The sequence below is a fragment of the Aspergillus lucknowensis genome (assembly GCF_044049455.1).
Source record: "Aspergillus lucknowensis strain CBS 449.75 chromosome Unknown BJX67scaffold_57, whole genome shotgun sequence".
NCBI lineage: Eukaryota > Fungi > Ascomycota > Eurotiomycetes > Eurotiales > Aspergillaceae > Aspergillus > Aspergillus lucknowensis.
Window position 1 is genome coordinate 4651 of NW_027263601.1, and position 27920 is coordinate 32570.

The 27920-nt window shown below is 49.4% G+C and overlaps 17 protein-coding genes across 17 annotated transcripts; 9 read left to right on the forward strand and 8 right to left on the reverse strand.

Moving 5' to 3' along the window:
- Window positions 1–217: 217 nt before the first annotated feature.
- Window positions 218–1418, reverse strand: BJX67DRAFT_364583 (uncharacterized protein; the record flags this gene model as incomplete). Its single annotated transcript, XM_071030207.1, has 3 exons — window positions 1194–1418; window positions 989–1117; window positions 218–923 (listed from the first exon to the last, which is right to left on the reverse strand). A coding segment is annotated over exon 3 (283 nt), but the record flags the coding sequence as incomplete, so codon positions are not given.
- Window positions 988–2082, forward strand: BJX67DRAFT_364591 (uncharacterized protein). Its single transcript, XM_071030208.1, has 4 exons — window positions 988–1117; window positions 1210–1267; window positions 1396–1549; window positions 1663–2082. The coding sequence occupies exons 1-4, from the start codon at window positions 1100–1102 to the stop codon at window positions 1931–1933; spliced, it is 501 nt and encodes a 166-aa protein (XP_070882004.1). The 5' UTR covers window positions 988–1099; the 3' UTR covers window positions 1934–2082.
- BJX67DRAFT_364593 (putative nuclear pore complex subunit Nup133) lies at window positions 2083–6628 on the reverse strand. The gene is made up of 4 exons (XM_071030209.1): window positions 6159–6628; window positions 6025–6094; window positions 2663–5974; window positions 2083–2609 (listed from the first exon to the last, which is right to left on the reverse strand). Exons 1-4 carry the CDS (start codon window positions 6471–6473, stop codon window positions 2266–2268), a joined length of 4041 nt encoding a protein of 1346 aa, XP_070882005.1. The 5' UTR covers window positions 6474–6628; the 3' UTR covers window positions 2083–2265.
- Window positions 6629–7257: 629 nt separating this feature from the next.
- BJX67DRAFT_374812 (ACP S-malonyltransferase) lies at window positions 7258–8563 on the forward strand (the record flags this gene model as incomplete). The annotated part of the gene is made up of 3 exons (XM_071031602.1): window positions 7258–7279; window positions 7336–7461; window positions 7518–8563. 3 exons carry the CDS (start codon window positions 7258–7260, stop codon window positions 8561–8563), a joined length of 1194 nt encoding a protein of 397 aa, XP_070882006.1.
- A 145-nt stretch (window positions 8564–8708) lies between these two features.
- BJX67DRAFT_385013 (uncharacterized protein) lies at window positions 8709–9718 on the reverse strand (the record flags this gene model as incomplete). The annotated part of the gene is made up of 5 exons (XM_071033779.1): window positions 8709–8857; window positions 8913–8958; window positions 9028–9192; window positions 9333–9623; window positions 9674–9718. 5 exons carry the CDS (start codon window positions 9716–9718, stop codon window positions 8709–8711), a joined length of 696 nt encoding a protein of 231 aa, XP_070882007.1.
- A 552-nt stretch (window positions 9719–10270) lies between these two features.
- On the forward strand, window positions 10271–11491 carry BJX67DRAFT_364606 (NuoB/complex I 20 kDa subunit family protein). The gene is made up of 4 exons (XM_071030210.1): window positions 10271–10577; window positions 10626–10818; window positions 10882–11237; window positions 11288–11491. Exons 1-4 carry the CDS (start codon window positions 10484–10486, stop codon window positions 11380–11382), a joined length of 738 nt encoding a protein of 245 aa, XP_070882008.1. The 5' UTR covers window positions 10271–10483; the 3' UTR covers window positions 11383–11491.
- On the forward strand, window positions 11448–11815 carry BJX67DRAFT_364610 (uncharacterized protein). The gene has a single exon (XM_071030211.1). The coding sequence runs from the start codon at window positions 11578–11580 to the stop codon at window positions 11740–11742; it is 165 nt and encodes a 54-aa protein (XP_070882009.1). The 5' UTR covers window positions 11448–11577; the 3' UTR covers window positions 11743–11815.
- A 59-nt stretch (window positions 11816–11874) lies between these two features.
- Window positions 11875–14192, forward strand: BJX67DRAFT_268030 (rRNA-processing protein MPP10). Its single transcript, XM_071026470.1, has one exon. It carries the CDS (start codon window positions 12037–12039, stop codon window positions 14131–14133), a length of 2097 nt encoding a protein of 698 aa, XP_070882010.1. The 5' UTR covers window positions 11875–12036; the 3' UTR covers window positions 14134–14192.
- A 36-nt stretch (window positions 14193–14228) lies between these two features.
- Window positions 14229–15165, reverse strand: BJX67DRAFT_374815 (putative methyltransferase-domain-containing protein; the record flags this gene model as incomplete). Its single annotated transcript, XM_071031603.1, has 3 exons — window positions 14229–14251; window positions 14323–14795; window positions 14915–15165. The coding sequence occupies 3 exons, from the start codon at window positions 15163–15165 to the stop codon at window positions 14229–14231; spliced, it is 747 nt and encodes a 248-aa protein (XP_070882011.1).
- A 296-nt stretch (window positions 15166–15461) lies between these two features.
- BJX67DRAFT_364615 (DUF1761 domain-containing protein) lies at window positions 15462–16516 on the forward strand. The gene is made up of 3 exons (XM_071030212.1): window positions 15462–15855; window positions 15910–16214; window positions 16279–16516. The coding sequence occupies exons 1-3, from the start codon at window positions 15840–15842 to the stop codon at window positions 16411–16413; spliced, it is 456 nt and encodes a 151-aa protein (XP_070882012.1). The 5' UTR covers window positions 15462–15839; the 3' UTR covers window positions 16414–16516.
- On the reverse strand, window positions 16435–17729 carry BJX67DRAFT_364618 (putative NADH-ubiquinone oxidoreductase 21 kDa subunit). The gene is made up of 4 exons (XM_071030213.1): window positions 17661–17729; window positions 17503–17575; window positions 16956–17449; window positions 16435–16896 (listed from the first exon to the last, which is right to left on the reverse strand). Exons 2-4 carry the CDS (start codon window positions 17560–17562, stop codon window positions 16872–16874), a joined length of 579 nt encoding a protein of 192 aa, XP_070882013.1. The 5' UTR covers window positions 17563–17575; window positions 17661–17729; the 3' UTR covers window positions 16435–16871.
- Window positions 17730–18197: 468 nt separating this feature from the next.
- BJX67DRAFT_268194 (thioredoxin peroxidase DOT5) lies at window positions 18198–19302 on the reverse strand. The gene is made up of 2 exons (XM_071026471.1): window positions 18799–19302; window positions 18198–18650 (listed from the first exon to the last, which is right to left on the reverse strand). Exons 1-2 carry the CDS (start codon window positions 19076–19078, stop codon window positions 18310–18312), a joined length of 621 nt encoding a protein of 206 aa, XP_070882014.1. The 5' UTR covers window positions 19079–19302; the 3' UTR covers window positions 18198–18309.
- Window positions 19191–20262, forward strand: BJX67DRAFT_268651 (uncharacterized protein). The gene has a single exon (XM_071026476.1). It carries the CDS (start codon window positions 19527–19529, stop codon window positions 20136–20138), a length of 612 nt encoding a protein of 203 aa, XP_070882015.1. The 5' UTR covers window positions 19191–19526; the 3' UTR covers window positions 20139–20262.
- BJX67DRAFT_374817 (putative mitochondrial protein sorting (Msf1)) lies at window positions 20192–20825 on the forward strand (the record flags this gene model as incomplete). Its single annotated transcript, XM_071031604.1, has 2 exons — window positions 20192–20344; window positions 20412–20825. 2 exons carry the CDS (start codon window positions 20192–20194, stop codon window positions 20823–20825), a joined length of 567 nt encoding a protein of 188 aa, XP_070882016.1.
- Window positions 20826–21031: 206 nt separating this feature from the next.
- BJX67DRAFT_268421 (uncharacterized protein) lies at window positions 21032–22769 on the reverse strand. The gene is made up of 2 exons (XM_071026474.1): window positions 22066–22769; window positions 21032–21998 (listed from the first exon to the last, which is right to left on the reverse strand). Exons 1-2 carry the CDS (start codon window positions 22266–22268, stop codon window positions 21239–21241), a joined length of 963 nt encoding a protein of 320 aa, XP_070882017.1. The 5' UTR covers window positions 22269–22769; the 3' UTR covers window positions 21032–21238.
- BJX67DRAFT_268241 (ethanolamine-phosphate cytidylyltransferase) lies at window positions 22598–24793 on the forward strand. Its single transcript, XM_071026472.1, has 4 exons — window positions 22598–23203; window positions 23257–23374; window positions 23438–24212; window positions 24272–24793. Exons 1-4 carry the CDS (start codon window positions 23080–23082, stop codon window positions 24599–24601), a joined length of 1347 nt encoding a protein of 448 aa, XP_070882018.1. The 5' UTR covers window positions 22598–23079; the 3' UTR covers window positions 24602–24793.
- A 42-nt stretch (window positions 24794–24835) lies between these two features.
- On the reverse strand, window positions 24836–27553 carry BJX67DRAFT_374820 (putative para-hydroxybenzoate-polyprenyltransferase Coq2; the record flags this gene model as incomplete). The annotated part of the gene is made up of 3 exons (XM_071031605.1): window positions 24836–24984; window positions 25051–25285; window positions 26531–27553. The coding sequence occupies 3 exons, from the start codon at window positions 27551–27553 to the stop codon at window positions 24836–24838; spliced, it is 1407 nt and encodes a 468-aa protein (XP_070882019.1).
- Between the last annotated feature and the right edge of the window lie 367 nt (window positions 27554–27920).

Genomic DNA, 27920 nt, shown 5'->3' on the forward strand with positions numbered 1-27920 from the left:
AGTATCCTAATACTTTTAACTAGCTAGTAGTAGTAGACTAACACGTGGTATCTAGGTATAACAAAAGTTATATAGAATTACGTGTTCTATAGGCTAATTGGCCTGGGTTTAACATGTAGCAGTCATTTCTACAGGATTTAACAGTCTAAATAGCTTTAGAATTGTTAAAAACAGTAAAAAACAGCTATTCTAGAGGTTTTGACAACAAATATGCTATGTTAAGAGGTTGGGGGGAGTTTGTTACATAGATGCGCGGATTTTGGTGGAGCGGTGAACACGTCCGCCCCAATTTTTGCACGGCAGATGCAAAAGCGCCCCGCCGGCAGTCTCCGTGCAGGAGCGCAAAAACCCCTCTGGAGCATTACCCCGCTTCCCTTGACTTCCACGGTGGACACCATCTTCAACAAATCGGAACCATGTCCCAAACGCCAGGGTTCCCAAATGAGGACCAGGATTTGAGACTCAATTCATGGTAGAGGGGCTTTGTCGAACTTGGTGTCGCCGTAGGCCGTGCTTCGAGTAGACTCCGACGAGAGCTGTACTTCCTCGACCGGAATGGTTGTGATCGGACGTTCTGGTCACTGTCTTTCTTGGTCTGGCCCTTGCCGGACCATCGTTTCCCTTCGAACTTTCGTAACGTGAGGTCGGCCAATAAGAGTTTTGTTCTTCCTCTCCAGGGTTTTTTGCGGGTCCTCTGGGGAGTGTGCAACTTACCCCGCAAACAGCTGCATTCGATGAAGTCATGAGCATGTTTCGCAGAATCTCACAAACGAGACAGATGGGGCTAATCAGAGGAGACGCAGAGCAGCCTCCTCGTCTTGTTCAAACCGGTTTACTCTTCCTTTCCGGAGTCCACGAAACGTCAAGGTTATTGCAGACCAAGAACGGCTTTCTCTTATTTATCTCTTGACTGCCGGCCGCTGGTATGAACTCATCCCATCCTGAAACATCCACCAGCCCCTGCCACGACTGACTCCGTTTCGAGTAGGAGTCAGATTGGTCTCTTTGCTCCTCACATATCAGGGCTTAAGCATGCAACTGTTCCGCTATTGGACACTCTTGATACTGGACAGTGACCAAAAGCTCCAGCTGTAATCATATGACCTGGTTGGACGAGGTAAGACAGTCCTTCATCCGATTCTCTCTTCCCGTACCACGCATTCACCAACCTGCATTCTCTACTCATGCACCAGTCCGTGAGATCCATAGGAGAATTTTATCGAAATCACCAACTATCTACAGCCAAAATACCCGTTGAGCCCAAAGAGTACGTCTTCCTGGACTTTATAACCTGCCTTTCTCCAGCCGCTTACCTGGCTTCCTGCGATATTTCTGAATCAATTGACGCTGGCCGAGTTCGGTTTGGTTGTCTTTCGAATTGCTGATCGTTTGTAGTGACACGCTCACACAAAGTCAATGACCGGGACCACTCAGCCCAAAATGGAGTAAACAACCCTCATGAACATCTTCCACGCTATTTCGCGAAATCTGGCCCTGTTGATGCTGATCCCCGGAAAACTAAAAAAAATGGTGGAGGTAAAGGAAATTGGTGTGCTCCCCCCTCTCTACCCGTTTCGCCAGCCATGTTCATCTTATACTTCGGATCGGATGAACTCAACTCATGATACTCGGGTGAATCGCGCCGCTGACGCTCTCGGATAGGGGTCGCTCGGGAGAGGAAGTCCAAGACTACGAATATACTTTTATGAACACCCGACGTCACTCCAATAGCAGCCTCCAAGGCATGTCCGGCTTCAAAACTAAATTCGAGACCATTGATCCTGAGCCAGTCTTTGAAGAAGGTCTGCATGGACCATTGTCTGAAACTATCATCGATGGGGAGCCTGTAATGAAAGTCAATAGTACTGGTAGTGGCACCAGTGGCAGCGGCGAGACCGAAAACGCTGCGGACCGAAATGTGGCGGCCGAGTGATCAAGCTTGCTCGGATCTGTACGTGGCTATGGGCATTGCACCATCCATAGTTGGGACTCCTGCCGAATTTTTCGAGCTTCTCGCGATCACGGGAAGGTGGATGTATGGGGTACGCTAGCTGTATTGCAGATATTTATTCGAAATCGATTTTCTGTTAAAAGTAGATGCTGGGTGAATCGCGAATGCTTAATATGCTATGTCATAATGGAATTATTTTGATTCCGATCAATCCCGATGGGTACTTAAAACAATATCATGGAGCTCTTCCGAAGCAGAATGGCAAAGTATTGATCAAAAGTACTGTGAGAAAGTCACATCAAACCTGTTTCGCGCTAGAGCCAGCTTAGCCGCTCTTTTCGAATTGAACCCCCTGTCTGGTTAGAAGGATTTTCGCTGGCTTCTGCGTTGCTGGCGGACGAAGGAGTCCGGCTGCTGTCAATTGAATAGGGCGTTGCTTTCTCCGCCGATGCAAGGAGATTCTTGAACCAAAACTCAAGTTCACCGCCCTTCATATACTGAGAGAGCATGGCATTCTCCAGCTCGAGGTCGCGCGTAATTCGGGCCCGCTGCTCTGGACGAAAGCGAGATGACAACAAGGCGGAATCTGAGTTACTCAGTAGCACCTCTTGCGGACAGGTGGGAAGATAAAGCGGAGGATTGCTGGTGTCCTCATGTCCTATGACTGAGTCAGTGAATGCATAACTTAATCTTTCTTCGCGGGACACATACTATCCTTTAAGCATAAAACAAGGGTACGGAAGAGTGATGTTGTATAGAAGAGTGTCTCGGACTCGCTACCCATCTGCTCAACTACCTTGCCTGTAGCATCCCAATTGTTCCCAATGACACATCTCCGCCAAATCAGTTTCTGGAGAGCAAGGCTGTAATTCGGATCGTCCCTAGCGGGGAGACCCAGCCGAACAACCCGCAGGGCTAAATAGAACTCCTTTCCGGGGAAATCATTCTGTCCGACATCTGGGTCCTGATTGAGATCTATAAGTGTTAATATATCGACGAGTTGGTCAAGGCTTAGCACTTTTCGAGACACTACCCCAGCAAGTGCCTCTCCGAGTAACTCGTGTAAAGATGGCCGATCCCGAGCAATGGAATTCGCAAAGTGGTCGGTAACTAAATCAATCTCAGCCTTCTGGTCAATGGCGCCTTGCAGTACCGGTGAGATGTGTGCGTAGATAACTTCTTGAACGGCGCTTATCTCCGCCACGTCCTCTAGGCGCCTGATGTTGGCTTGTAGAGGTTGAGAATCTGAAGAACCCTTCTCCAATGTTGCTAGATTGGCGAGTTTCGCCAGAGAAAGCTCAACTCTACGACCCCAGATATCTTGTTCATTTTCCAGAGCGAGATTTTCTAGAGTCTTAGCGGCGGATGCATAGTCGGCTTCACCTATCACATCATTGATCCAACGGAGCCTGGAATAAGCTGGATGCTTATGCAAGAAGTGGGTAATAAATGGTTGGAACTTTTTCATGGAAAACAAGATTCCTGACTGGCCCATTGTTATTTGACGATGAAAAAATGCGTCAGCCCATGGCTCTCCGAATTTCTCGAAATAATGGGTGATTTTCATCTCAAGCTCTGCGGATGCGTGCTGATTTCGGCCTGGTGCGTCTTCGGGGGTGACTTGAGCGAAAACATCGCCCTTTTTATGGTCCTGGAGTTCAATGATTAGCTCCACCAGGGCGCTCATGTCTCGAAATTTCTCCGCTAGATTTATCGCCTCCTCCAATTGTCCAATGCCAGCTAGCTTGAAAAGCTGCCATCTCTGCTGTTTAGTGTGCGACTGCTTGGTCGCGATGGCTTCATCGACTCGCTTCTGGTCCTCCTGAGCCGAGAGCCACCGAGTTCGCTCAGAATACATTTGACCTAGGACTTGAAGGTGCCGAGCGCTGTTCCGGGAAATCCTCCCAATAACTAGCTGATCTGATGCCTCCGCGCCGGTTGGTGTCTGATGTGCCCAAGCTCTGCAGCTGTCGAGCTCAAGATTTAACAAATGGCCAGTCTCCGAAAAACTGATGCTGTGAGAGGTCCAGAACTCTGGGAGGTCTTCATAGCCGGTTATCAAAACTCCTTCTTCCAGGTAGCCATCTCCGATCCCGAACCTGGTCGCATGTTCATCTCGATACTTGAATGCTGTCTCCAGGACTGCTAAGGACAGCTCACTGGCTTCCAAGACGTGTTCTGCCATTCGCCGCATCTGCTTTGAGGCATTGCTTTTCTGAGGTTTTATCGCTTGAAAAATCCAGGGTACAATATGCTCCATTCGATAGGTGTCGTATAGAAACCAGTGGCGCACTGCATCACTCGTCTCATTCCCGCGCCCCAGTTTCGTTTTGAACTTCTCACTCATTAGCCCTAAAACATGGGCAAGGAACGTTGGCCCTGCGGGTTTGCATTTTCTGGCGCTCTCCTCCAACTTCCAAATTGCGCGTTGAGCCGCAATTTTCTCTGCACCCCATAATAACTCCCACCAAATTTGACGACTAAGAATCTTATTCTGTTCCATCAAGAGGCGCGAAAGATCATCTAGAGCCTTCGCGCGCAGTCTTAGATTCTGATCCACGGAAATAGCTGCTGTTGGAATAAAACTTGAGGAAGACTGAAGCAAGTCCTGGCAGATTCCCAGAGTTGCCTCCTCGATCTCTTTAATAGGGAAATTTAAGTCGTTTTCACTCGACAAATTCAACGGGTTCCCTAGCATGGTACCATAGAAAATCGCTTGTTCGATTTTATGCCGAGCAGTGATTTCGGCAGTTTCTGTCGTACTTGCAGTCTCATGCCGGGGCAAAGCAGATACACGGATCACTCCGAAGTCTCGAATCATGAGCAAGCAAGCTGGAACAGAACAGTTGTCACTTCGGTCTTCAAATCCAGCTCCCACTATCTCGTAGGCTTTTCCAGCGCGGAAGTTGATTGTATCGTAAAATGCCTGGGTTTGTCCGTTGTCGATGAGAAGCTGCGAGCTCGGCGAGGCTTCGAAGCCAACCAATGACAGCAATACAACTGACTTCTCTAGCACAATGAATGCCGTTTCGCCGGGGCTTGGAACGAATAGGCGTGGTTGGAATTTGTCTATACCGGCGGGAATGATATGCGCGCTGATAGGATTCGTAGAGACGATATAAATACTCTCCGAAAGCCTCAATTGGGCGACGAATACACCCCGGAGATTTGATCCGGAGAATAGGCCCACCAAAACTGATATTTGCCATGATTGACCAATCTCTCCGCGTGGAGCATCAATGTCAGGCTTGCAGGCAGAAAATGCGAGATCCCAGACCCTGACTTCGCAACCAGAATTCTGATCCAAACTGTGAGCGGCTAGAGTTTTGCGCAAGTCCTCTCTGATGTCGAATTGCCTTTTCAGTATACTGCCATTATTCCAGTGTGTATCCCAAATCTCCACCAAACCTGCTGATGTTGCAATTATGATGTCTCGTTGTCCCCGTTGATAAGATTCGCCCGCGCGCACAGCGGCAACTTCTTTCCTCCAGAACCCACTGCCAAGCACGTTCTTGATGCCACCAAAGAATCCAATACCACCGACGTTTGATGAATTCTTCAAAAAATTCACGGCCACGGTTGGTCTTCCCTGAGAGTCTCTGACAGTAACATGGGCCACTCGGCCGGACGAGAATGTGGCTATGACACCAGAAGGCTCTCCATTCACTACATCTGTCACGTGTTCACCTGAGAGCATTCCTGCAATAAAACCCTGAAGCCCTGTTTGCTTCTGTCTCGGAAGACCTAGAGATGCGGCGCAGGATACAGTTTCCCAGTATATAATCTTTCCGTTATGAGGCATCAGGAGCATAAGTCCAGGGGTCGAGCTAGCTACAGTGGACAAGATAACCCCAAAAGGTGCTATTTCACTGCTCTCCCTGTAAGCCTCAGGTATTGAAAGCCGGAATATGTCGGTAGGCGCGGGTGATGAGGTTAAAGCTGAGTATGGCCAGACGATGGCCTCGGACTGCGTGATAATGAGTCCAAAACCATGACTTGGCGCGAAGTAGGTCCTGCAAGGTTCTGTTTCCCCGGCCTTAGTGACCTACCTTTGTATGAATGATGGTACGTACCTGATTCAAGGCTACGAATCTGATCTGGTAGGGACGGTAATTGGGATACTGTGTAGAAATTTGTTTTCGACTAGAAGTGATTATGTTAGTCAAACGCAGGAGCGAGCCCCTAAGTTGGAAGAGAATTAACGAACCAATACGACCGGGTCGGTGGCATTTCGTTTTTCGGCTTTCTTAGTCGTCCTTATTGGAATAGTCTTCTGAATATCGCTGTCGGTCGGGGTGATTGGGTCTAAATCATTTCGGCCAGTCGCGGCCGTCCGCTCCAACGGCCTGTAATCAGGATCGTGCTCTGTTAGGTTCTCCGTCCTGAGTGTATCACTTTGACGTAGAGTTGATCGTTGCCTTTTAGCATTGGGTGGTTTGATAGACTCGCCGGAGCTTGTACGCTGGCGTCTTCGCGAATTTCGATGAGATCCCGCAGACGTCGCGGCCTTTGGGGCAAACATCGTCAATAATCACTGGAAAAACAAACAAACCACATTCAAGAAGAATATTTCGATTTAGCTTGCACATGGAGGAGAATTGGGCTCAGTACAGCAAATAAAGTGTGGAACCTCCTGGTTGGGTTTTCGACACTTTCTCCGCTGCTGAGAAGCCTCAGACAATCATGTTATGGATGGCAACATTGGTTTGAGGTACTCGTACTTCGTGATTGTCAGGCGGCGAGTGGCCAAACTTATTCCCATTGGTCAGTCTTTAACCAATAAGATAAAATAATTGCCTGGCGGTGAGTGGGAGCTGTGAGCCTTGGCAAGCCCGCAAGGCTTGAGCCTCGCCGGGCCTGGAGGAACGTTCGATGATCCCGTGTGATGAAATACTTTTGCATTTGTGAGCTATGGATCTTGATTTAGCCTGAAGTTAGCAACTACTGTATGTTGCAAAGTCTCCCAGATTCCTCGCTATATACACTGGGAACGAGACATGGGAATCGCGATTTACACGGTGAACTGGGTTGCGTCACCAGCCTTGATGACCCTTGCAATGAGAGGATCCAATTCTCCCGACTCATGCAGGAGCCCACCTGCAGACCCATTCCCCGCAATTGTCATGTCACATGATCTAGAGATTGTCTTGTTTCAACCTCACTCGCGACCAACATTGTTTAAGAATCTTGGTGTGTTGGATTTTACCAGGAATGTCAACTCATAATGCCAAATTTTCACCCTTTTAACTTTCCTGCTACTACACATCACAAGGGATATCATTGTTATTACCTATGATCTTGACAGGATGTCTTTGCATCTCAGGAGGGGTGAGCAGGTAAAATTCGAGCAAGGTTACTTGCCCCAACATACTAATGGAGTACAGGCTGTTACTTGAGGGAATTCCTATACCATGGCCGTCACAAGACAATCTCGGGTGGGAAATTCCAGAGACGATTCGCAGCTAACCACAATAGCATGCGCCCATTGCGCACGGCTCTATTTTTTCCAGGTTAGTCGGCATTGTTCATGCATCATTTTGCCCTGGAGTGGCTCATTCTGTTTTAGGCCATGGAGTGCAGCGAGTTGGAATGGCCCATCCATGGATTGACAGGTTTCCGGACATTTCCGTCAGATTCTTGGACGAGATGGACTCCATTCTGGGGTTCAAGCTGTCCCAAATCATCGCCGAAGGCCCGAATTCGGAGCTGAACAAGACTGAAAACTCACAACCCGCCATCATGGCGACCTCGATATTAATTCTTCGAATATTAGAATCAAAGTTCGGCTTTGATACAACAACACGTGTGGATGTAACCCTTGGCCATAGTTTGGGTGAATTTTCCGCGCTGGTCGCGGGCGGATATATCCGTTTCAACGATGCTTTGAGGTTGGTTCGGCGGCGAGCTGAGATTATGTCTCAGTGTACGCGACAAGCGGCCAGTGAGTCCGGTGAGGATTACGGCATGATTGCACTGGTCTGCGAACCCGAGCACATGGATGGATTGCTCACTGCTATCCACGAATTCCTAAGTCCCTCACTATCCGAGTTCAACGACGACCCTTCAACAATATCCCCCATCCAACAAGTGGTTGTCGCGAATATTAATTCGAGAAACCAGATAGTCCTGAGCGGCAGCATCGAGCGAATTAAGACCCTCCTTGTCCAACTTCGTCAATTTAGTGGCCACGACCCCCGGGCCGTGAGGCTGAAAAGTGAAAGTCCTTTCCACAGTCCTATAATGGCACCAGCCGCGGAATACATGAGACGCGCCCTTGAAGACACTCCTGTTACTTTTCCTGCCGATTTACCATGTGTATCGAATGTCTCCGGACTCCCGTTTACTTCCCAGGATAGACTAAAGGAGCTATTGTCACGGCAATGTGTCGATACGGTGAGATGGTGGGATAGTATACGGTATCTAGATCAGGAGCGAGGGGTAAAGCGCTGGATCGGCATTGGACCAGGAAAAGTCGGGAGGAATTTAGTCGGGAAAGAGGTTGGGAGGGTGACGGCTAAGGGGGGTGGAGTCTGGGGTATCTGTGATTCCCGTGATGTTGAGGAGATTCTTGTTGGTCTGGAAAATACAGAACATGATGTGTTACCTGACTGAATTCTGTCAGAAATCTGGTAACGATACCATGCATGTACACCCTGCCAGTGTTGTCACTGTATTAATTTAGAGATAATACCGGGGGTTGTGAAATCATGTTATGTGTTCCAATACTCTTCAGTGCTGGGTCATAAATCTGAACCACCTAATATGCCTGCGAATCGCTTTTGAGGATGAGTAGTTCCCATGCCTGCGCACTTCTCGGGGTGAGAAATTGACAAGATATCACCCTGCTTCCACTCCTCAAAAGATAGACACAGCCGAGGGCCTCTTTGCGTAAGAACACTGGTCTGACTGGAGGCGTGGGGTTTCGATTAGCTACACAAGCTATATGCAAAACAGCACGTACATGCGGCACGCAGACTACACTTGCTGTCGCGGTTCGAGCGGGGCGCCTAGACGTGGTATAGTGGAAGTGTGAGCGCTATGACGGGGTTCCCTTATATACTGGTAGCCCCAGGCACCCAAGAGCTGCCAATTCGCTTAACTTCGGCGACAAACTTTCGGTCTGTGATGTGCACGGGTTTCGCAGCTTGGATGGGCCCGCTTGTCATGGCGACATAATCATCTGGGGAGTAGAACGGGTTTTGCAGGAGCTGTATGTAAGCAGCATGCAATGCTCTGAAGGCCTGTAGTCCAAATCAGTTAGCTTGTCAGACCTGCAGCGTCCGCATATAGGGACTTAGCTAAAGATTAGAATGAGGTGAATCCGGCACTCAGGCCTTGGGGGGGGAGGGGGGGGGGTGTGCGGTGACACTGCGCGGCATACCGGTTTTAGATCCGATTCCCTGAAGCTAGGGTGTGCGGTTCCTCGGGCTTCATTCCCACTCTGTTCACCGATGAAGTCAACGACGATAAGGAATTTGACCCCGGTGGTTGTTAACCAGCCAAAGGATGCGAGCCTCTCATCAACCGCGTGGAGTAAACCAAGGTCCTGATCGATCGATGTTTGCTTCTGGCGGATTTCAAATATGTCGAGTGATGAGTTCAACAGAAATGAAAATTCAATGGTTGAATTGAGAGAGGGCGGAAACAGAGATATGTGCAACGGGTTATCCTTCTATGGTGTCAGCCCCCAGCGGTGCCCCAAGGTTATAAGTGCTATCTTACAGCTTTCCCAATCACACCAATGCAGGCAATTCTTGGCCCTAGCATTGTACAAAGCGGTTGGTTTGTCTTCGTACCCTTCACTTTTCTTTACGGCCAGGAATGAATCTTGGCAGGTTCTGTCTTGCTAGTGAATAATTGATGCACGAGGTTCAAACGGACGGGGATTTTACCGGGGTGAAGTTGGGGATTTATTATTTCGGGATCTTCGAGGGTCCGAGTATCTGAGGACTTTTGGGATATGGGAAAGTCGTCCAGAGCGCTTCAGCATCGATGATATCGGGAATCATCACGGCCCGTCCAATCAAGAGAACCAACGGTGGGTCCTTGCTGGCCGTTAAGGATGCGGGCCAGCCCCAGTGGACTTGGAACCTCCCAATAATAATTGCGAGGTCCTTGAATATTGAGCCTGGAACAGTTAGAGAGGTTGGAGCCAGCGGCTGCTCCTGGGCACAGACAGGCCTGTTAATATAGGCACTCTGGTTAACACAGCCAGCTTTTGTGGAGTCAAAGATAATAGTAACTAGTTGTCAACGCAGGAGAGCTATATTATAATTAAGCGGTAACTGCTGAACTCGACAACCACAGCAAGACAAGACAAGAAATATTTCATTTCGCTCCAACCCTTTTGTCGCTCATCAGAACCCAATAAATAAGCCCTGGTTCTCAAGCCTGTTTCTCAGTGGCGGGTAGCCTCTTGGCGGTTCGTCAGTCGATTATGACCACTAACGCAAACAGTTTCCCACCTTCACCTTTTGGTGCAAAACCAACCTTGTCCTCCAATTGTTCCGAATCAATCAGAGATCAAGCTCCATGGTTTTGAGGCATTCCCTAACCACCTCACTTGGCTTCATCAACAACAATATGCTCTCGCTATCATGTCGTGCATCGCCACGCACCCTTCGTGGTACGAATTCGGATTGCCATCACTTTACCCTCCGCTCACCTTTGATAGTGCGTCTTGATCGAGCTCTGTGCGCGCACCGAGTCCAGCGAGCAGCGTTAATGTGGACGTCTTCGACAAAAGCCGCGTCTGCGCTTGAACAACGGGGTAATGCTGCGCAACCGCTAACTGTGTCTGGCAAGGTTCGGAGGGAGGTACCCTTACCAAGTCAGGAGAAGAAAGAGGGTGCGATGCAATACGTCCTGTGAGTAGTCCCGGTTTATAAACCATTTCACAGAAGCGCTATGGGCTAACGATATATTTGAAGGACAACACTTGACCAAGTTGCGAACTGGGCACGCCAAAGTTCGCTATGGCCAATGACTTTCGGTCTTGCTTGCTGCGCCGTTGAGATGATGCACTTGTCTACTCCTCGTTACGACCAGGATCGTCTAGGAATTATTTTCAGAGCCTCACCACGACAATCGGATGTCATGATAGTTGCTGGTACGTTGACGAATAAAATGGCGCCGGCCCTCAGACAAGTTTACGACCAGATGCCCGATCCTCGATGGGTTATCAGTATGGGGAGCTGTGCCAATGGCGGCGGCTACTACCACTACAGCTACTCGGTTGTCCGTGGCTGTGATAGAATCGTCCCCGTCGACGTCTATGTTCCTGGATGTATGTTAATCCTGGCACTTTACCCTTCACCGACTGACGGTTTCCTCAAGGCCCGCCTACCTCCGAAGCCCTGATGTACGGGATTTTTCAGCTTCAAAAGAAGATGAGGCACACAAGAATAACCCGAATGTGGTACCGGCGTTAGTTTCTTCTGATTGGATTGTACTAGTGCAGCGGGTGCGATGTGACATTAGATATCTTCTCACAAGACCATGTACAGGTTTCGTCAATTGACACGCCAAAAATTCTTCAAATTTTTTGGTGCCCAAAATCTTCGTAAAATTGGGGTTGGTCTGAGATTCGGCATCGCATCAGGCCGCCCTACGCGAAGCGCAAATAGATGACAGCTGCGCTTCGCGATTGTAGGTTGCCAGTAAATCTCTCTTTCCTAGCTGTTTTCATTGGAGCGTTGGCCAGCGCAAGCAGCGCGATACCTCGTTCCCAGGCCGTCCAGTTTGTTTTACTTAGTGAACGCAAGTTGATTACAAAAAAAATCCTCTTATAAAGGGACCCAAAAAACAAACTTGGGTCTCCGGTTTCAGGTTGACTTGAAGATGGAGTCGATGCACCTCGGGCGCTTTGTTGCCAACTCTCGAGTCCCACAATTTATTCCGAGTCCCGTGACTTGTCCTTTTCCGCCCTGGCGAACTTTTTTTCCATCTTCAAGGCGCTCGCCTTGCAATCATTAAAACACAATTTTATTTGTCTTCATAAGTCGCATGAAGTTTATATTACCTCTCCTGTCTTTCCCACTCCGTTATCCTATCTTTACGGACGATATCAACGACCACTTCTCATAATGCGCCCGGGTAATTCTGCTCGAGGCCTACCTAAACCCGAAGCTATGGACCTGGGCCCTGAGAGTCTCAATATGTCGTTATCGATGCCTTGGGACTTCCTTCGTCCAACGAAAAAGCTGCGAACTAGCATACTGGATACCTCGAAATTCTTCTTGGATTCACTCGCTACGTCAGTTAGCGACTCTCAAACTACTCGCCAGCGTATCAATAGAAAATGGAAAAGGTCCGGGGATGAGCAGGATATGACGACTATTTTGCGGTTGAACCAGTTATATGTCGATGGGTTCACCTCGGACCAGATCTGGGAGCAGGCTTTGCGTATCTTCAATGCAGCCGATCAGGAAATCGGACGCGATTATTCTAAGTGGGCTCGCAACATACGATCATCCGTCGGTGGACTTCTGGGAAACTCAGCTTTCGTTGATGACCCATCCCTGTATGATGATAGCGCCGAAGATGACGACCCCACGAGTGGCTTGGAGGGTACTGTGAATTCATCAAGCGATGGCAGTGATGAAGATAGGCCGCAAGTCGACACTGAGGCGGAAAAAATCACTCCGAGCGACAGTGCGGATAGTTCATCGAGTGGCACCTCGTTTGACGAGGATCCCAGTAAACATGAAGCTTATGTTGAAGATCGGTTTGGATTGAATGATGGCTTCTTTTCCATTGATGACTTCAATAAACAAACGGAGCTCTTTGAGCGACAAGACGCCCGAGGTGACGTCGACGATGAAAGCGATGAAGACGAGGTTGACTGGCATACCGACCCTTTAGGTGTAGGAGGCTTGAATCTCCCGTCGCGAACGGAGGCCGATGGTTTCTATGATGACGCAAGCGAAAACGACGAAGAGGAAGGCCCAACTTTCGACAGCATAGTAGCTCACGACGAGTCCGATCTTGACGGGAATGACCCACGTGCTGCTAATATGGGGGGCGGTTTCTCGAATACAAGCGATATCATGTATGCCGACTTCTTTGCACCTCCACCCCGTAAACCATCGACCAAAAAAGCACGTCCTCTCCCTAAAACTCAACCAACTGAGATCATTTCCGAAGACGATGTTGATCGTGCAATGGCAGATGTTCGACGTGATCTGTTTGATGATGAGATGTCAGCCGAAGAGAGCGAAAACGAGTTTACTACATCTGATGGCCCTCAAATCAATCGGTCAACACACGAGAAGCAGCGTGCACGCATAGCGGACGAGATTCGCCGGTTGGAGGCCGCGAATGTTGCGAAGAAAGAGTGGACGCTCTCTGGCGAGGCCAGGGCAGCAGAGAGACCCACGAATTCGCTCATAGAGGAGGACCTGGATTTCGAGAGGATTGGGAAGCCCGTGCCCGTTGTAACAACGGAACTTTCCGAGAGTATTGAGGACTTGATTAAACGGCGAATCATTGCCAAAGAGTTTGACGAAGTCACACGCCGCCGACCTGGGCTATCGGATCGCCAGGCCACTCAAAAGGCCCGAGCTGAACTTGAAGATAGCAAACCGCAACAGAGTCTCGCAGAGCTGTACGAAACAGATCATCTTCGGGCTATGGATCCAAACTACGTTGACCCGAAGAACCAGAAGCTCTTGAAAGAACATGCCGAAATTACCAACCTGTGGAGGGACGTAAGTTCTCAGCTAGATACGCTCTCAAACTGGCATTACAAACCCAAAGCGCCGCAAGCAAGCATCAATGTGGTTACGGATATCGCAACAATTACGATGGAGGATGCTCAGCCCTCTGCAAGCGGTGCCGTACGCGTTTCGGCGACGCTCGCGCCACAGGAGATCTACGCGCCGGGAGATACCGTAAGAGCTGCTGGTGAAGTTGTGATGAGGAATGGATTGCCGGTTAGGAAGGAGGAAATGACCAGAGAAGACAAGGCCAGGCTGAGGCGCCGGCAGAAAAAGCAGAGCCAGTCGTCCACCAAGCCTTCCAAACAGCAGTCCAGAAAAGCGGTCGAGCAGCAACAAATCGTATCGGATCTCAAAAAGGGTGGTGTTAAGTTGATTGGGAAAGAGGGTGAGGTAATGGATATAAATGGGGTTAAGGTCACGGGTCCCCGCGATGGGAACGGCGCCCATACGATGAAGTTATAGTTTCAGGTCGTCTGTAGCTGGGCCGCCGTGACCTTTTGTTTAGAGTGGAATGAGAGGGCTGGCAGCCTCTAAGGCTCTAGGAACCGGCTGTACATTTATAACTTGGTGTTGGCTGCTACTAAGCTTTGTTATTAAACCGCGCCCAGTCCTCGTTTCTGTTGTTCCTTGATATCCCTTGGGGGGTGTCACTAGCTGCTCCATTGGGTCCAGATTTCGATTGTATAGTGTAAATAAAGATATTCTCCCGCTTATATGTGGCTGCGTCAGGGTCATCGTTGATTTCGGTAAGTTGAAACGCCCTTTTCGCTAGTTTGACAAATCGTACATCTGCCCGCCTGCGCTTTTTGAAGCAAAGATAGCAAACTGAATCAGGGCCGAGAAGGCCGTGCAGGGTCGATATCAAAAAAGGGAAGGCGGGCTCAAAGTAGACGCAGTCGGCAGCGAGAATAATGTCTGGATGCTTGGGAATACCATCTGGGATCGGTTCGGTCCAATCTAACACCATAGCGCGAACGGTGGAGGAGAGGTTGTTGAGTGCGATATTGGCTTTCATGAGAGGAAGCATGGGTGCTTGGTCCGTAATAAAGATGGGGGATGGACCGATTTCACAGCCGGAAGCAACGCCTAACCCAACAAGCCCACCGCCAGCTCCGAGCTCAACACTAGTTCTCATAAGTTAGTCAAACGTCGTTTCTGGGAATGATAGGGCTAGTAGATGACTCGGGAGATTTCTCTCCAACTCTTCATCTGAAAGGGATAAGAGGGTGACAAAGGCACGAACATTGTCTTATTGGAAAGTGTGGATTGGTGTTGACGGAGAAGATATTTGGCGAGAACCATGCCAGCTGGCCAGAGCTGGCCACCGCATCCCCATTTCACGTCCTGCCTGAGCAGAAGAGGCCGTTGCAGCAGCCCGTCGAAGGAAACTTGACTCTGACCTGCTGCCTTCAGCTCTCTTGGTGGGACTAAAGACTCGCTTACGTTGAAAGATTCATTTGAATTGGCCGATCCTGGGCGGCTCAGGTCTTCCATAAAGGTGTAACTGGACCACCAGGTACAGAAGCGTGGTTCGTGGAAACGCCTTGAAAGTGGTTTTGCGGATTTCCAGGATTCTTCTCCAGTTCGAAACCTCATCAAAAACTTGTGGGCTGTCCCAAGTGGCCGGATCACGAGGGCCTTCGCTTAGGCGAGAATATCTACCTCCCCACTCGTGGCAACAAAAAGGTACACCATTCTGCATGTGGGCTTTCTCCATGGATGGTAAACGTGGGAGTCTGCCGGGCTCTTTTCAGAAGAGCCCATGCCAGAAATAGGCTGCAACTTGTTGCAGATCTTGCAAATCTTCAGCCACAGGAGTCTGCGATGGTTCTTGAGTCTGGGCCAGTGCGGCCGGGCAGCTGACGTCACGCCCGCTCCCACCACATCATGATCTCCCAGATGCCCACAACAGGGTTCCAGATCATTGGTCTGGTACTTCCTGATCCCTTTCCAGTCCCAGGTTTTCTCCAAGTGGCCGTTTGAATCATGACGACGTCACTTGTTCATCCAAGAATGGTTCTGATGCAACCGCGGAGCCTTGTCTACTGAGCTTTGTAGTTTGCCACTATTTAAGAACAGATCTGGCCCCGTGAAAGCCATCTCCGGCCGCATCCGTCCGACCCTTTGAATCTTGAGATATCCTCACGGAATCGAAATAATTTCGTAAAATGGCAACCCTCCACTGTGAGCCTATCTACCACTTCCGTCACCCCCATGAAAACTGACGATCTGAATTAGACTTACCTCCTGTGAAGCCCTCGGCAATTGCCGCAGGTACTATCTTCACTCACACTGCCTCTTTGGGAATATTAGCCCCTGTCTTCGGAGACACATATCACCGTGCCCAAGCCGCAAACTCCAAGGAGGACTTTATCAAATCTAAGGAAGCTGCTGGCGCAGCGGCAGCCTGGGGTAGCTCTTTAGTTGGAAGCGCTGCGCAGACATATGGGGTTGCAGCTTTGATCAACGCTACCGGTACACTCAGTTACAAAGGAGCAGCTTATCTTGGTAGCTTAATCTTTTTCGCAAGCTCCGCCCCTAGTGTATGTCGCTCTTCGATGCTTGGCGTATCCCATACATGCTAACAAAGTTGTTTTCCCCATATAGTTCCTCAGCCAAATCTTTGCTGAGAAAAGACCCCTCGACACGGTTGCTGTGGGGGCTGTCGCACGGGTGTTTGAAACAGTTGGGTTGAGTTTGTTCCTCACCTGGTGGGGTACTCGCACGAATCCTTTTGAATGAAGAGGCTTCTGTTCGTTGATATGCTCCCAGGACGGATTGGAACTTTTGTTCTTCCTGTATTCATAGCCCATAATTTGAGACAATAACTAATGATTCTCGTTAACTCTTGGGACATTTGAGATACTCTCTCGATATGTACCGGTATCGGCATTATGTGCGAGGGCTGAGTCGTCGATTAGGTCAAGGGTCTCATTCCCAGTCGAGGCTTACAATAGGGAAAGCTACTTCAATACAGGTACGGAGATACCTTAGCACCAACCGGACGCTGGTCAACCAGTGGTGTGGCGGGTATCCACAAAGAGATTCGAGAACACGTACACCGATATCAGGCTTTGGCTATGTATAGGTAATCGGGATCCGAAGCCAATCCTCCTAAACACGAACGAACTAAGTTGACGGTAAAAAAGATACATGGTATAGGAAAGGTTACATTGTCTCTAACAGAACCGTCTCAACATTTAAACGAAAGTGCGGCAGGGGTACCTGCCAGAATGTTAGGTTAGCTCATTCTCGAAAAGTAGGGGCTTGGGATAACGGCGTACACATTGGGATAACCATGATCTTTATCAATCTGGTACTGCGAAGCGGTGTTCAAGTTACACGGCACTGGCGGCAAGCCACTAGGACCAAGAACGCCCTTGATACCATTTTTGTCCTTTTCGAACAAGCCCGCCAAACCACGCTCTTCCCCTTCTTGCGCAACAGATACAAGCTGCTTCTCACCTGCCTCGCCGATCTGCAGAATCTCATCCCTGGGCGCGGCCCGGCTTCCTACTGTGAGAAGGCCAACAGCATCTGCCTGGTTGACTGTGCTGACCCTCGGGTAGTTTCTGCGTACGTCACGTTTCCAGTACGGGTTATCGGCAATGTCGCCGGCTGGGAGAGTAACAGGATCGTCATATGATAGTGGAGGAAGAGCGCCAGGCGTAGGAAGGCGGAAATGTGAGTTCAATGGTACACCAGTTGAACGGTTAGGATCGACGGCGAATAGGCGGCGGAGGCGCTCCCACAGCCCTGTGGATTGGACAGTGTATTTCTGAAATAAATACATTAGCATCGATTTCAATATTCATTCAAGCTGCACCGTACGTGATTGATAGAGACGACGGTTGATGCCGATTTGGCCGCGTTCACGATGTTGTGGGCCATAACAGCTGCGGTTCTGCTCGGCTCGTGATGTTAGCAGGGACACTTTGATGTTCGTAAATCAATTGGATCTTATAGAGCATTATATTGGGGTTCCTCACCTTACTCCCTTTGATTACTGGAGAATCTGGAGGTATTTGCGGCTTTGCTGTCCGCGATAGGCGTCTTGGGAGGGAGCGAGGAAGAATGGAAGTTGCCCGGAAAAACTACAACCCGAATCTGCAAACAATGGGTCACAATCAGAACCTTGCCGAGGTGCTGGGATACGACAGGGTGTCCGAGTAGCAAGATGCAGCGTGACTAGTATCGTGGGTTATCCATTACTCCTGGTAAACTTCAGTTTGTTGTATTTCTTGCTTGTTAATCTATATTCCATTTACTATATGGACCAAAATATGACGAGCTTGGGTGCCCGCAACCAAACCGATGAGGCTTGTGATGTAGAGGTGGGGATTGGGTTGGATGGAACAGCTAGGACCTGCTCTATGGTGATACGTACTACTCATAAATCTACTTTGGTAGCATGAAAGAATGTGTTTGCTCAACAAAACAAGCAATTACAGTAAGGGCTAAGCAAGAGCAATCACAGGCAATTGTCCCATATAGGGAGAGATTTGCTCACTGGTATTTGTTGCATAAAACCACAATCGCAGCTGGGAGTCGGTATCTTTTATACCTTGCTGACAGAATCATCAGGACGAATTGGCCGGGCTTAGGCCGATGCATATCACTTCACAAATGTGGTGTCGTCTAAGCTGCGGCCTTATTGTCGTTGCTATCTTTGGACGTTGAGATAACCAGTTGCCGCACGGCCTCCACAGTAGCATCTGGACCGCCTGCCTGTAGAATCAGGACTTTACCAGCCTTATCTACAACGAAAACGCCTCTCGTTGTACCGCGCGGCGACTTTTTGAATCCAATGGCACCAATCAAGGTAGAGGCAGTGTCGCAGAGTAGGGGGAATGGTAAATTCTGCTTTGTCTTGAAGGTGGTATTGGCCTTGGGAGAATCTGCTGATAACCCGTAAATGGACAGGCCGGTTGAGGTCAACTTGTCGTAACCATCACGAAATAGGCAAGCTTGCTTTGTACCTTGAAATTGTCAGTCATTGACTAGTTAAATCGACACTGTTTGGGACATAATAGGAGGTATAGGATTGAAAAACAGGACCGCGTTGAACCAAGGCCACGTTGTTGAGATCGTGGTGGCAAGAGTCATAATGCTAAAAGATCGACTTACAGCCAGGGGTAGACGCCTTTGGATATGTAAACAGCACAACTCCAGATTTGCTCTCATCGACAAGTGCTTTCAAAGTAGTCTTCGTGCCATCATTTGTCTCAATTTCACCGCCGAATCCATCCAGATTCACGTCTTCGCCAACTGTAGGGACCGTTTGGGTAGACGAGGGTGTTGAATCTCCTGTGGGTGTGAACACCGTGGCCGGCGCTTTGGTCTTGGTACGCTTCTTCACGACCACGGGAGGTGGTGGTGGCGCCTTGCGTTTTCGCAGTTCGACCATTCTTTCTCGATTGCTGTTCCTGGGAGGGGCAGGGTTTGAGCTGGTTAACACGAACCGTGGCGCCTCGGCTCGTTTCTAGGAGGCCTTGATTGTTATACTTTTAAGACAAGGGTTTATCTCCTGAGGCAGTTGGACCCCTGAAAACAACGCAGTTCGAAACGGAACGCGGTCTGCAACACAGAAACGCCGGGTTCCTGGGACAAGTCGTGTTTTCAGCCGAGTGCTTGATAAGGTATAGCGGCGAAAACATTGACAAGGAGTTCGGCTCGTCCTGAAAACATGAATATTGAGCGACTCAACTGTTGATGCCATCTCGTCGTCGCCGCAGGAATGCTGAATACATAACCCATCCAGATGAGTGTGGGGATAGCTACAGTAAAAGGCACAACAGCCTACTCCGGAGGAAACGACTCTGCTGCCTTCGGTCAAAGAGACTGTTTGGCTTCCCATGAATGTAGACATATTCGTTCGTCATCCGCTCCTACGAGTCGGGTCTCCGGCTGCGTCGTTTCATCCTCATTTTGCGATGAGATGGTGGATGGACATTGGCATGGTGGGCCGCATTATTACCACTGCATGTCCTAATCTCCTGTTTTGCATGACCACTCAAACGACATCTGAAATTTATCACTCCACTTCAACAGGGTCAACTACTCCGGAGGATTTTGAGTGGATGTTCTGGTTGACAGGTGAGCTGTTCCGGTTTTCTGCCGGAAACTCCCGACACCAGGGTGGAGCCGGGATTTCCCCAACTCACGCGCTTCTTTGGAATGGCAAAGCACTAAATTTTCTCTCTGATTCCATTGCCACTCAAGCCTCATATCCCGCCTTTTCAGACGATCCGTTGAGCGATCGGTCCTCGTTTCTAAACAGCTTTAAACCTCTCTTTTCGCCCGCTCTACTCATAGCTGCCATTCGTCGTACGATTCAGAAGAATTCTATCATCTTCCGTTGTTACCGAAAAACCCAAGAGGCCGTCGTGATCACTTCTTCACTCGAACGGGAATATCGAATCCCCAGGGTCTTTTATCGCTGCGTATATCCCTCGAAGAATCAATAACCTTGGATCTTGAAAGAAGAGTACCGGTTTTGGATTCTCCACTGCGCCTGGCCATGAAGGTCTTCTCGTCAAATTGCACCTTCAACTATTCATGGGAGGAGGTTTCGACCGCGAACTGGCGCAAGTACTGTCCATGGAATAATAAATCACCACATGTTGTCGGGGTAGACACCCTATCGCGCAACGTTGACCTTGAGACTGGCATTGTAAGTGCTATTCTGGCAAACTCCTTTCGGCATACCTCGATGAATGTCTCATGTTCTATGCTTGCAGTTGCGCACCGAAAGACTTATCACGTGTAACCAATCAGTTCCGCAATGGGTCCTGTCATTGTTTGGAGGGACCCCGACGTCGCACGTCTACGAGATATCGTACGTCGACCCTGTCTCGAAGAAAGTCACAATGTGCTCGACAAATCTCACCTGGGCCAATGTCCTGAGTGTGCGCGAAACCGTCATTTACCAACGGTCATCGTCAATGCCTTTGTCTACAACCGATTTTCAACAAGAAGCCCAGATCACTGCTCTTTGCGGAGGGTGGCAGAAGATTAAAAATAAGGTCGAAGAGGCAAGCGTTGAGAGATTCAAGGAGAATGCCAAACGGGGTAGGGAGGGATTTGAAGCTGTCCTCGAAATGAGCCGACGAGTCTTCAGCGAGCAGCGTGCACTTGAAACTGGCGCCGCCTGAAGTTTCATTAGCGTTGTTCAGCCGCATCACGACATTTCGAGCGTTTGTCTTGCATAACCTGGCGTCGGATTGAGTTGTTTTAAAGCGCGTTGTTGGTTCGGCGTTGATCTGAATGCCCTGTCTTCTCTGCGGTCATTTTGGCTGCTAGCCTGCCACCATACCCATCCCCACTTTTTCTTATTCTACATACCTGGTGCCATGAGATATGTGTGCGAAAAAGCTCTCAATACCCTTGTTTTGAGCTTCAAGTCCAGCGCTTTACGGATTTTTTCAGCAATTATGAGCGCGCGATTCATTAGACATACACCCAGCCTTGCAATTGTACTTATATAGAATATAAGTCCTTGACATACGATGTTGTGATTGCGATAAATCCATCATTAATATCTTGATCCGTTCTTTTAGTGTGATTATCATCCTAGGAGGCCTCCTAATACAACACGGCTGACCCCTGCCACCTCGGCTTTGGCACTAGTGCGACTTGCATCTTCGAATTCACGTACTATACCCGCCACAATTATTTTTCGGAGTTTTGCGTCGGCCTTCGTAAATAGTTCCCCCAGAGCCACAGTGCAGACCGTGGGACTCGATATTAGCGCCACAAGTCGAGTATAGCAATCTATTAGGATATCGCAGAGGGTCACAAATGTCTCAAAATAGTCCGGTTCAAAAGGTAGTGACGGCGTTAAAAGGTATGAGTATTCCTCCCCAGGTAGAAGCTCAGACGCTTCCGAATGGGGAATGGAAACACTTGCAGCAGCAGCACTTACTGACGAGGGAGCACTCCCTGCCATAAGTTTCAAATCTGAAGGGTCACTGTGCTGCATAGGAAGGCCGATTTCAGTTGCTGAGCTCGCTCTCCTTGCCTTTGTTCCACTATGAGTAGCGCGTTTGAACATCTGCGGGATACGCGCCCTGGCAAGACTGGACGATGAGCTTCCCTCTGGAGGATGCACCTGCTGGAATGTTTCAAATTCCAACAGGAGAGCATTTAGTGTCCGTAGGTATTCGCCTGGAGTTGTGCTGACATCTATAATCGGGGGTATCGAGAGGCCGAGAAGAAGATAGTTGATCGCACGTCGCGATAGTTTTCTGGGATCGAAGTAAGGGAGTCGGCTAATGTCAGTCCGGGAGTAGTGCACGGTATTGAACCAATATATACGTCCTTCGTGACTGGAGAGTATTGTTAATGCATTATGTTTCCAAATACTCGGATAACAGAAGTCCATGGCGAACTGACACTTTTCGTAGATAGTCGAGTGTGGATATTCGCTTCGTGGCCATGTCATGAATGTGTTGATAGATTGCGGCAGCGCTCTGCGGACCCAAAGTTCCCCCTCCGCTCATTAATGGAGGAGGTAAAGCTCCAGGTGCAGCTTCGTAGCCTATAGATTTATTCGTATCCCTGCGAGACAATGTCGGCCCGAACGTTGATGGTAGCATGTCGATAATCGTCCTGCGGACGCGTTGCCTTGTCCCTTGTCAGTGGATGTAGGTTAGAAGCGTAGGTCGTCATAGAATTAAATAAGGACAAGTATATAGGAACAATTTCAACTCTTGAAGGTGGGTGAATTGTGAATCCAAAGAAGAAAATTCGCTGAACATGCTCGGTTCGTGGCATGAGTCTTGATAAGATTGTGGTCCTTCTCCACATAGCCCCTGACCGAGGCGGCGAGGAGGGTTTCGGATGGCGGCAAGAGGCTAAGAGCTCATGGAAGATTGCCCGCACTAAGCTCTGATTGGATTGCCAAAAGTTTCAACACGAAATCTTGACAGGACGAGGACACGCCATGCACAAATCTCAGATTCTCTTGGGACCAATCCTCCGACTCCAGGAGGGGAGAGTGGGCTGGAATCAACGCTTCTTCGGTCATAGTGCAGTCGAAAGTACAGAACTCCCCTGAGTGGGGTTCTGGGTGGCTTGGTGGTTAAGGTGCGGCGAACCCTCACGCACGATGAAACTCAGAGTCCGTTGAATGCTTTCCAAGGTTAATTTTGATGAGAGATGGGCTCATGAAGCCCCAAGCTCGTTGTGGCTGCGCCCTGGCCAGATCTCCTGGAGAGGGCGGTCAGCCTCTCCGCTGCTTTATCTTGCCCCTCATTCCCCTTTTCTGCAATGCCACTTTTCCTTTGCCCCTCATTTCGTGTGTATCACCGCATACCAATCAATCCGGCACATTGACAGAGTTTGACACTACGCCAATTGCCATTGTATCGTAAACTCTGCATCAAGACCGCGAGCTGCGCGCACCAGATGGGAACGTCCCCAGAGGAATCAGTGCCTGAACGCGGGGAATGGCCCGTGGACCCTCAAGATGATGTCCCTATATCAGAGAAGAGAGTGTGGGTGGATGGGTGCTTTGATTTTAGCCATCACGGTAGGAAATCTGCTACCATCTTCTTCCTATAGTCCCTAATCATAAAATCGTAGGGCACGCAGGAGCTATGCTCCAGGCCCGTCGATTGGGAGACGAACTCCTAGTTGGTGTACATTCTGATGAAGCAATTCTTGAGAACAAGGGCCCAACTGTCATGATATTGAAGGAGCGGTTGGTTGCTATATCATATCCTACTCCTAGAGCGGTTGCTGATGCGAAACGCGCTTCATCTAGAGTTGCTGCAGTAGAAGCGTGTCGATGGGCAACGAAATGTGTCCCTTTTGCCCCATATGTGACCTCCCTGCCCTGGGTCTCACACTACGGCTGCAAATATGTCGTGCATGGGGACGATATTACGTCAGATAGCAATGGAGATGACTGCTATCGATTTGTTAAGGCTGCTGGTCGCTTCAAGGTGGTCAAAAGAACCCCTGGCATCTCCACGACGGATCTCGTCGGTCGTATGCTTCTCTGTACGAAGGGCCATTTCGTCAAGAGCGTCAGCGCCACGCTCTCAGGGAAGGAAGGCTCTGGGAACGAAGCCGAGCGCGCAGAGTATGCCGCATACCTTCAAGACCGACTTAAGGACTATGCCAGTGATGAGACTGGCCTGCATCCTGGCCCTCAGGTTTGGGTCTGGGAAGGCTCAAAAGCCGCGAAACTCGAAGCGGCGGTCGAGGAACCCGGGAGTTTTGGAAATCTCGTCCGTGGGAAGCCACCAAGAGAAGGGCAGCGGATAGTTTATGTTGACGGGGGTTTTGACCTTTTCTCTTCTGGGCATATTGAATTTCTCCGCCAGGTCCTAGCCATCGAGGAATCTAGCGGCCGACAACGTGGTTGGTACGATGAAACGCAAAGAGAACAGAGACTGAAAGTCCATGGGGAAGATTATGGCCCGGCTTACGTTGTTGCTGGTGTCCATGATGATGATGTGATAAATCACTGGAAAGGACTTAACTATCCCATCATGAACATTTTCGAAAGGGGTCTCTGCGTTCTTCAGTGTCGTGTGTGTTCTTACTTCGCTTTCCTTCCCGAGCCCTCATCTTATTTGCTGACGCCATTTAGTATATTCATGCTGTCGTGTTCTCTGCTCCATTTTCTCCAAGTCAACGGTACCTGGAGGCAATTCCCCTAGGCGTGCCAGATGTTGTTTACCACGGCCCTACGACATTTATCCCCCTTACATACGATCCCTATATTGCCCCAAAGCGGATGGGCATATTTCGCGAAACAACCGAGCACGCTTTCCAGCACGTTAATGCGGGTGAGATTGTCGAGAGGATCTTCAAGAGTCGTGAGGTATACGAGGCAAGGCAGCGTGCGAAGCTCGAAAAAGGGACCATTGAGGAGCAAGTCAAGTCGAAGGAGGGAGCATTAAAAGGACAAGGGTTCTAATGACCATGCAAGCGTATCTCGCATTTGATAAATATCATGGATTGCTGTCGAGTAAGCTTGACTGACTGGCCCTAGATAGGGATTTCAACAGACCACAACTTCCTGTGAGTACATGCCGTTCCAGTGTAGATGGAGGTCTTATGTCTTTGATAGATACTAAGAATACACAATACATTAATCTTACAGGGAAAAAAAAATATAACCTAGAAGCTGCAACGGATAAGAACCACAGCTCTACTCTGCCACAAGGACACCTTTCTCCTCTAAGAGCTTGGAAAGTTCGCCATTTTGATGCATCGACATCAAAATATCACACCCACCCACAAATTCCTTCTCAAGGTATAGCTGTGGGATTGTCGGCCAATCCGAGTACTCCTTGATCCCTACATAAATGAAGTCACACATTAGTTAGTCGATATAAGCACACGAAGGAGATATTATAAGCATACCTTGACGAAGCTCTGGGTCTTCCAACACATTGAACGCAACAAACTTCTTCGGATCAACACCTTGCAATCCTAGAATCTGGATACTCGCGCGAGAGAACCCGCACTGCGGAGTCTCTGGGGTTCCCTTCATGAAAAGAACAACAGGGGCCGATGAAACCGCCTTGTCGATGGCAGCTTTCGTTTCCGAGGAAAGCAATCGGGCTTGAAGGATATGCGGCGGGGGTTGCATGTGGAACTGCGGCAGGAAGAGAGGCCGTCGGAGTGTCTGGAGCAAGGAATTAGAGTAGGGCCGTGCTGAGTTGCGAGGGAATATTCTGCGCAGATAATGATCCATATAGTGAAATATTATATAAACTTACGGAGGAGAAGACTGTTCTTGAAAACATTATGAGCGCTGCTTGTTGCGATGGTTGAACGCTGGAGGTGGCTGTTTCGGAATGGTCGCTATCTGCTTGGACGTAATCACGTGTCGATTGTGTCATTTCCAAAGCAGAATTTCTGGAGCGATCTCTGATTCACGGCAACCCCTCGCTCACCCTCCGAGAAATCCGTCACACATCTTTGAGGAGACCTCCATGGGGGATGTACAGTTGTTCGCACGTTGAGGCTGACATTTGGGCCCCGCCGCAGATCTGCAGCTGTTTCGGAAACGATGATATTCAACTGAATTGCTTCTGATATCATGGATGACGCGCGTTCTGCCTTCTCTGCTGGCAAATACTTTGATGATGGTAAAATTCATCTTCTTCTGGCTGCTAGCGGGTCAGTCGCCACCATAAAGCTTCCCAATATCGCAGAAGCCCTCAGTCGCCATCGGAATATATCCATTCGCATCATTATAACGCAGTCAGCGGAGAAATTTCTCAAGGGACAAAGCCTAGAACAGCCAGCTCTCGAGACATTACGCCAACTGCCTTGTGTGGAAGCCATATACCGAGACGAAGACGAGTGGAAAACCCCATGGGTTCGTGGGGAGCCAATCTTGCATATTGAGCTGAGAAAGTGGGCACACTTACTCCTCGTTGCCCCTCTTTCTGCCAATACAATGGCCAAGATGACTGTCGGCATCGCGGATAATCTTCTACTTTCCGTTATCAGGGCGTGGGATACGACCGGAATGGTGGATTTGGGCTTCAAGGATAAGAAGCCTCTCGTTTTTGTCGCCCCTGCCATGAACACTGCGATGTGGAACCACCCGATCACGGGAAAGCAGCTGAAACTATTACGAGAGGAATGGGGTTGGAGTGACGCGAATAAGGACGGCTGGATCTACGTCCTTAACCCATCAGAGAAGCCTCTTGCGTGTGGCGATACTGGGAATGGCGCGATGATGGATTGGAAAGAAATAGTTGAAACTCTGGAGCGTTACACAGGGCTGACAACGGGAGGCAGTGGGGCTCAAGACAGCTGAATTAGTCAAATCAGTCTGTCAAGATTCGAAGTTGCGCTTGGGCTCGTCTGTACCGTTGGTACCGAAGACATGCACGAGGTATTCGACAAATATCCCCAAGGAAATACCTCCACCGGTTAATAAACAGCCATTCTTGAACCACCACCAGCAGCTCCGGGTGCTTTTCAGTTGGACTCTCCTGATCATAATACCCAACGTTAAGGCTGCGCTGCCGCAGCTACCGATAAAGAAGATCGGGCCAGCACCCGCGGCCGCCCCTGCGGCGGCAAGGAGAGCCACTTGTGCAATAGCCAAGCCAGAGAGCACAGCCTTGGTGTTGTGTTCGTAGCGAAGAGCAATCGACTTGATACCTGCAGCAACATCGTCTTTGATGTCCATCTGGGCATAAATCATGTCATATAAAATTGTCCATGAGACGCAGCTGAAATAGAGAGCTGCAGCAGCTTTTAAGGCATCTGAATGAGCCAAAAGGTCTATTCCCAAAGCTGGAAATCCCATTATAGCACCCCATGAAAATGTAAGCCCGAGAACAGCTTGGGGATAGTATGTGATGCGCTTGGCAAGCGGATATGTTCCGACGAGTAGTAAGCTCGGAACACCATACCAGAGACACTGGTACGGGAACTGGAGTAGAATACCAAGTCCCGCTAATAGCTGAGTACCAGTGAAAATTATTGCCTTGCCTGGAGATATTGCGCCCCTCGCAATGGGTCGGAACTTTGTGCGCTCGACATGGGGATCCAGATTTCTGTCCCATAGGTCATTGATCGCACATCCGGCGCCTCGCATAATCAAAGCACCAGCTAAGAAGAGACCTGTAGTCCCAATAACTTGAAGTGGGGGAACTGAGGGTGCTATGGTAGCTGCGAGGAACGAGGAGAATGCGCAGGGAAAGAAGAGATAGTATGTTCCAGCAGGCTTATCAAGCCGCACCAATTCTGCGTAAGGTATCCATGACTGAGGGAGTAGGGAAATAAGCCCTCTTTGAGGAGGAACGTACTGGCTCACTGAGCTCTGTCCCTGCGCTTTCCGTGAGATGCTGGTCGAGGCGATCCTTGAAGGACTATTCAAGTATCTCGCATCGAAAAGCATGCTCTGCGGGGGTAGAAATCGAGGTCGGTACACCCTGCAGCTGAATAGTCTCGGCCGGCCGAGATGATTTAACACGAATCGGTCAGTGTATCTTCGGGAGGAGTCATTCCGGGAGGACGTGCAGCCAAGGCAATGTCGAGAATGCGCGCTGCGAAACAGCCACGGAGAGGAGGTCGCGAAGCGCATACCGTAACAGTCGAGTGACAATCAATAGCAGTTTCGCGGATACAAGCTTCAAATCTCAATAGATCCGATATAGTCACGGTTGAGCCTAGAGGTCTTAACAGGATTGCATTCTGTCTTGAGGTGAGAGAGAGAAATAGCGTCGTCTACGGCCAGAATGGGTGCGAATTGTGTTGCGGAGATA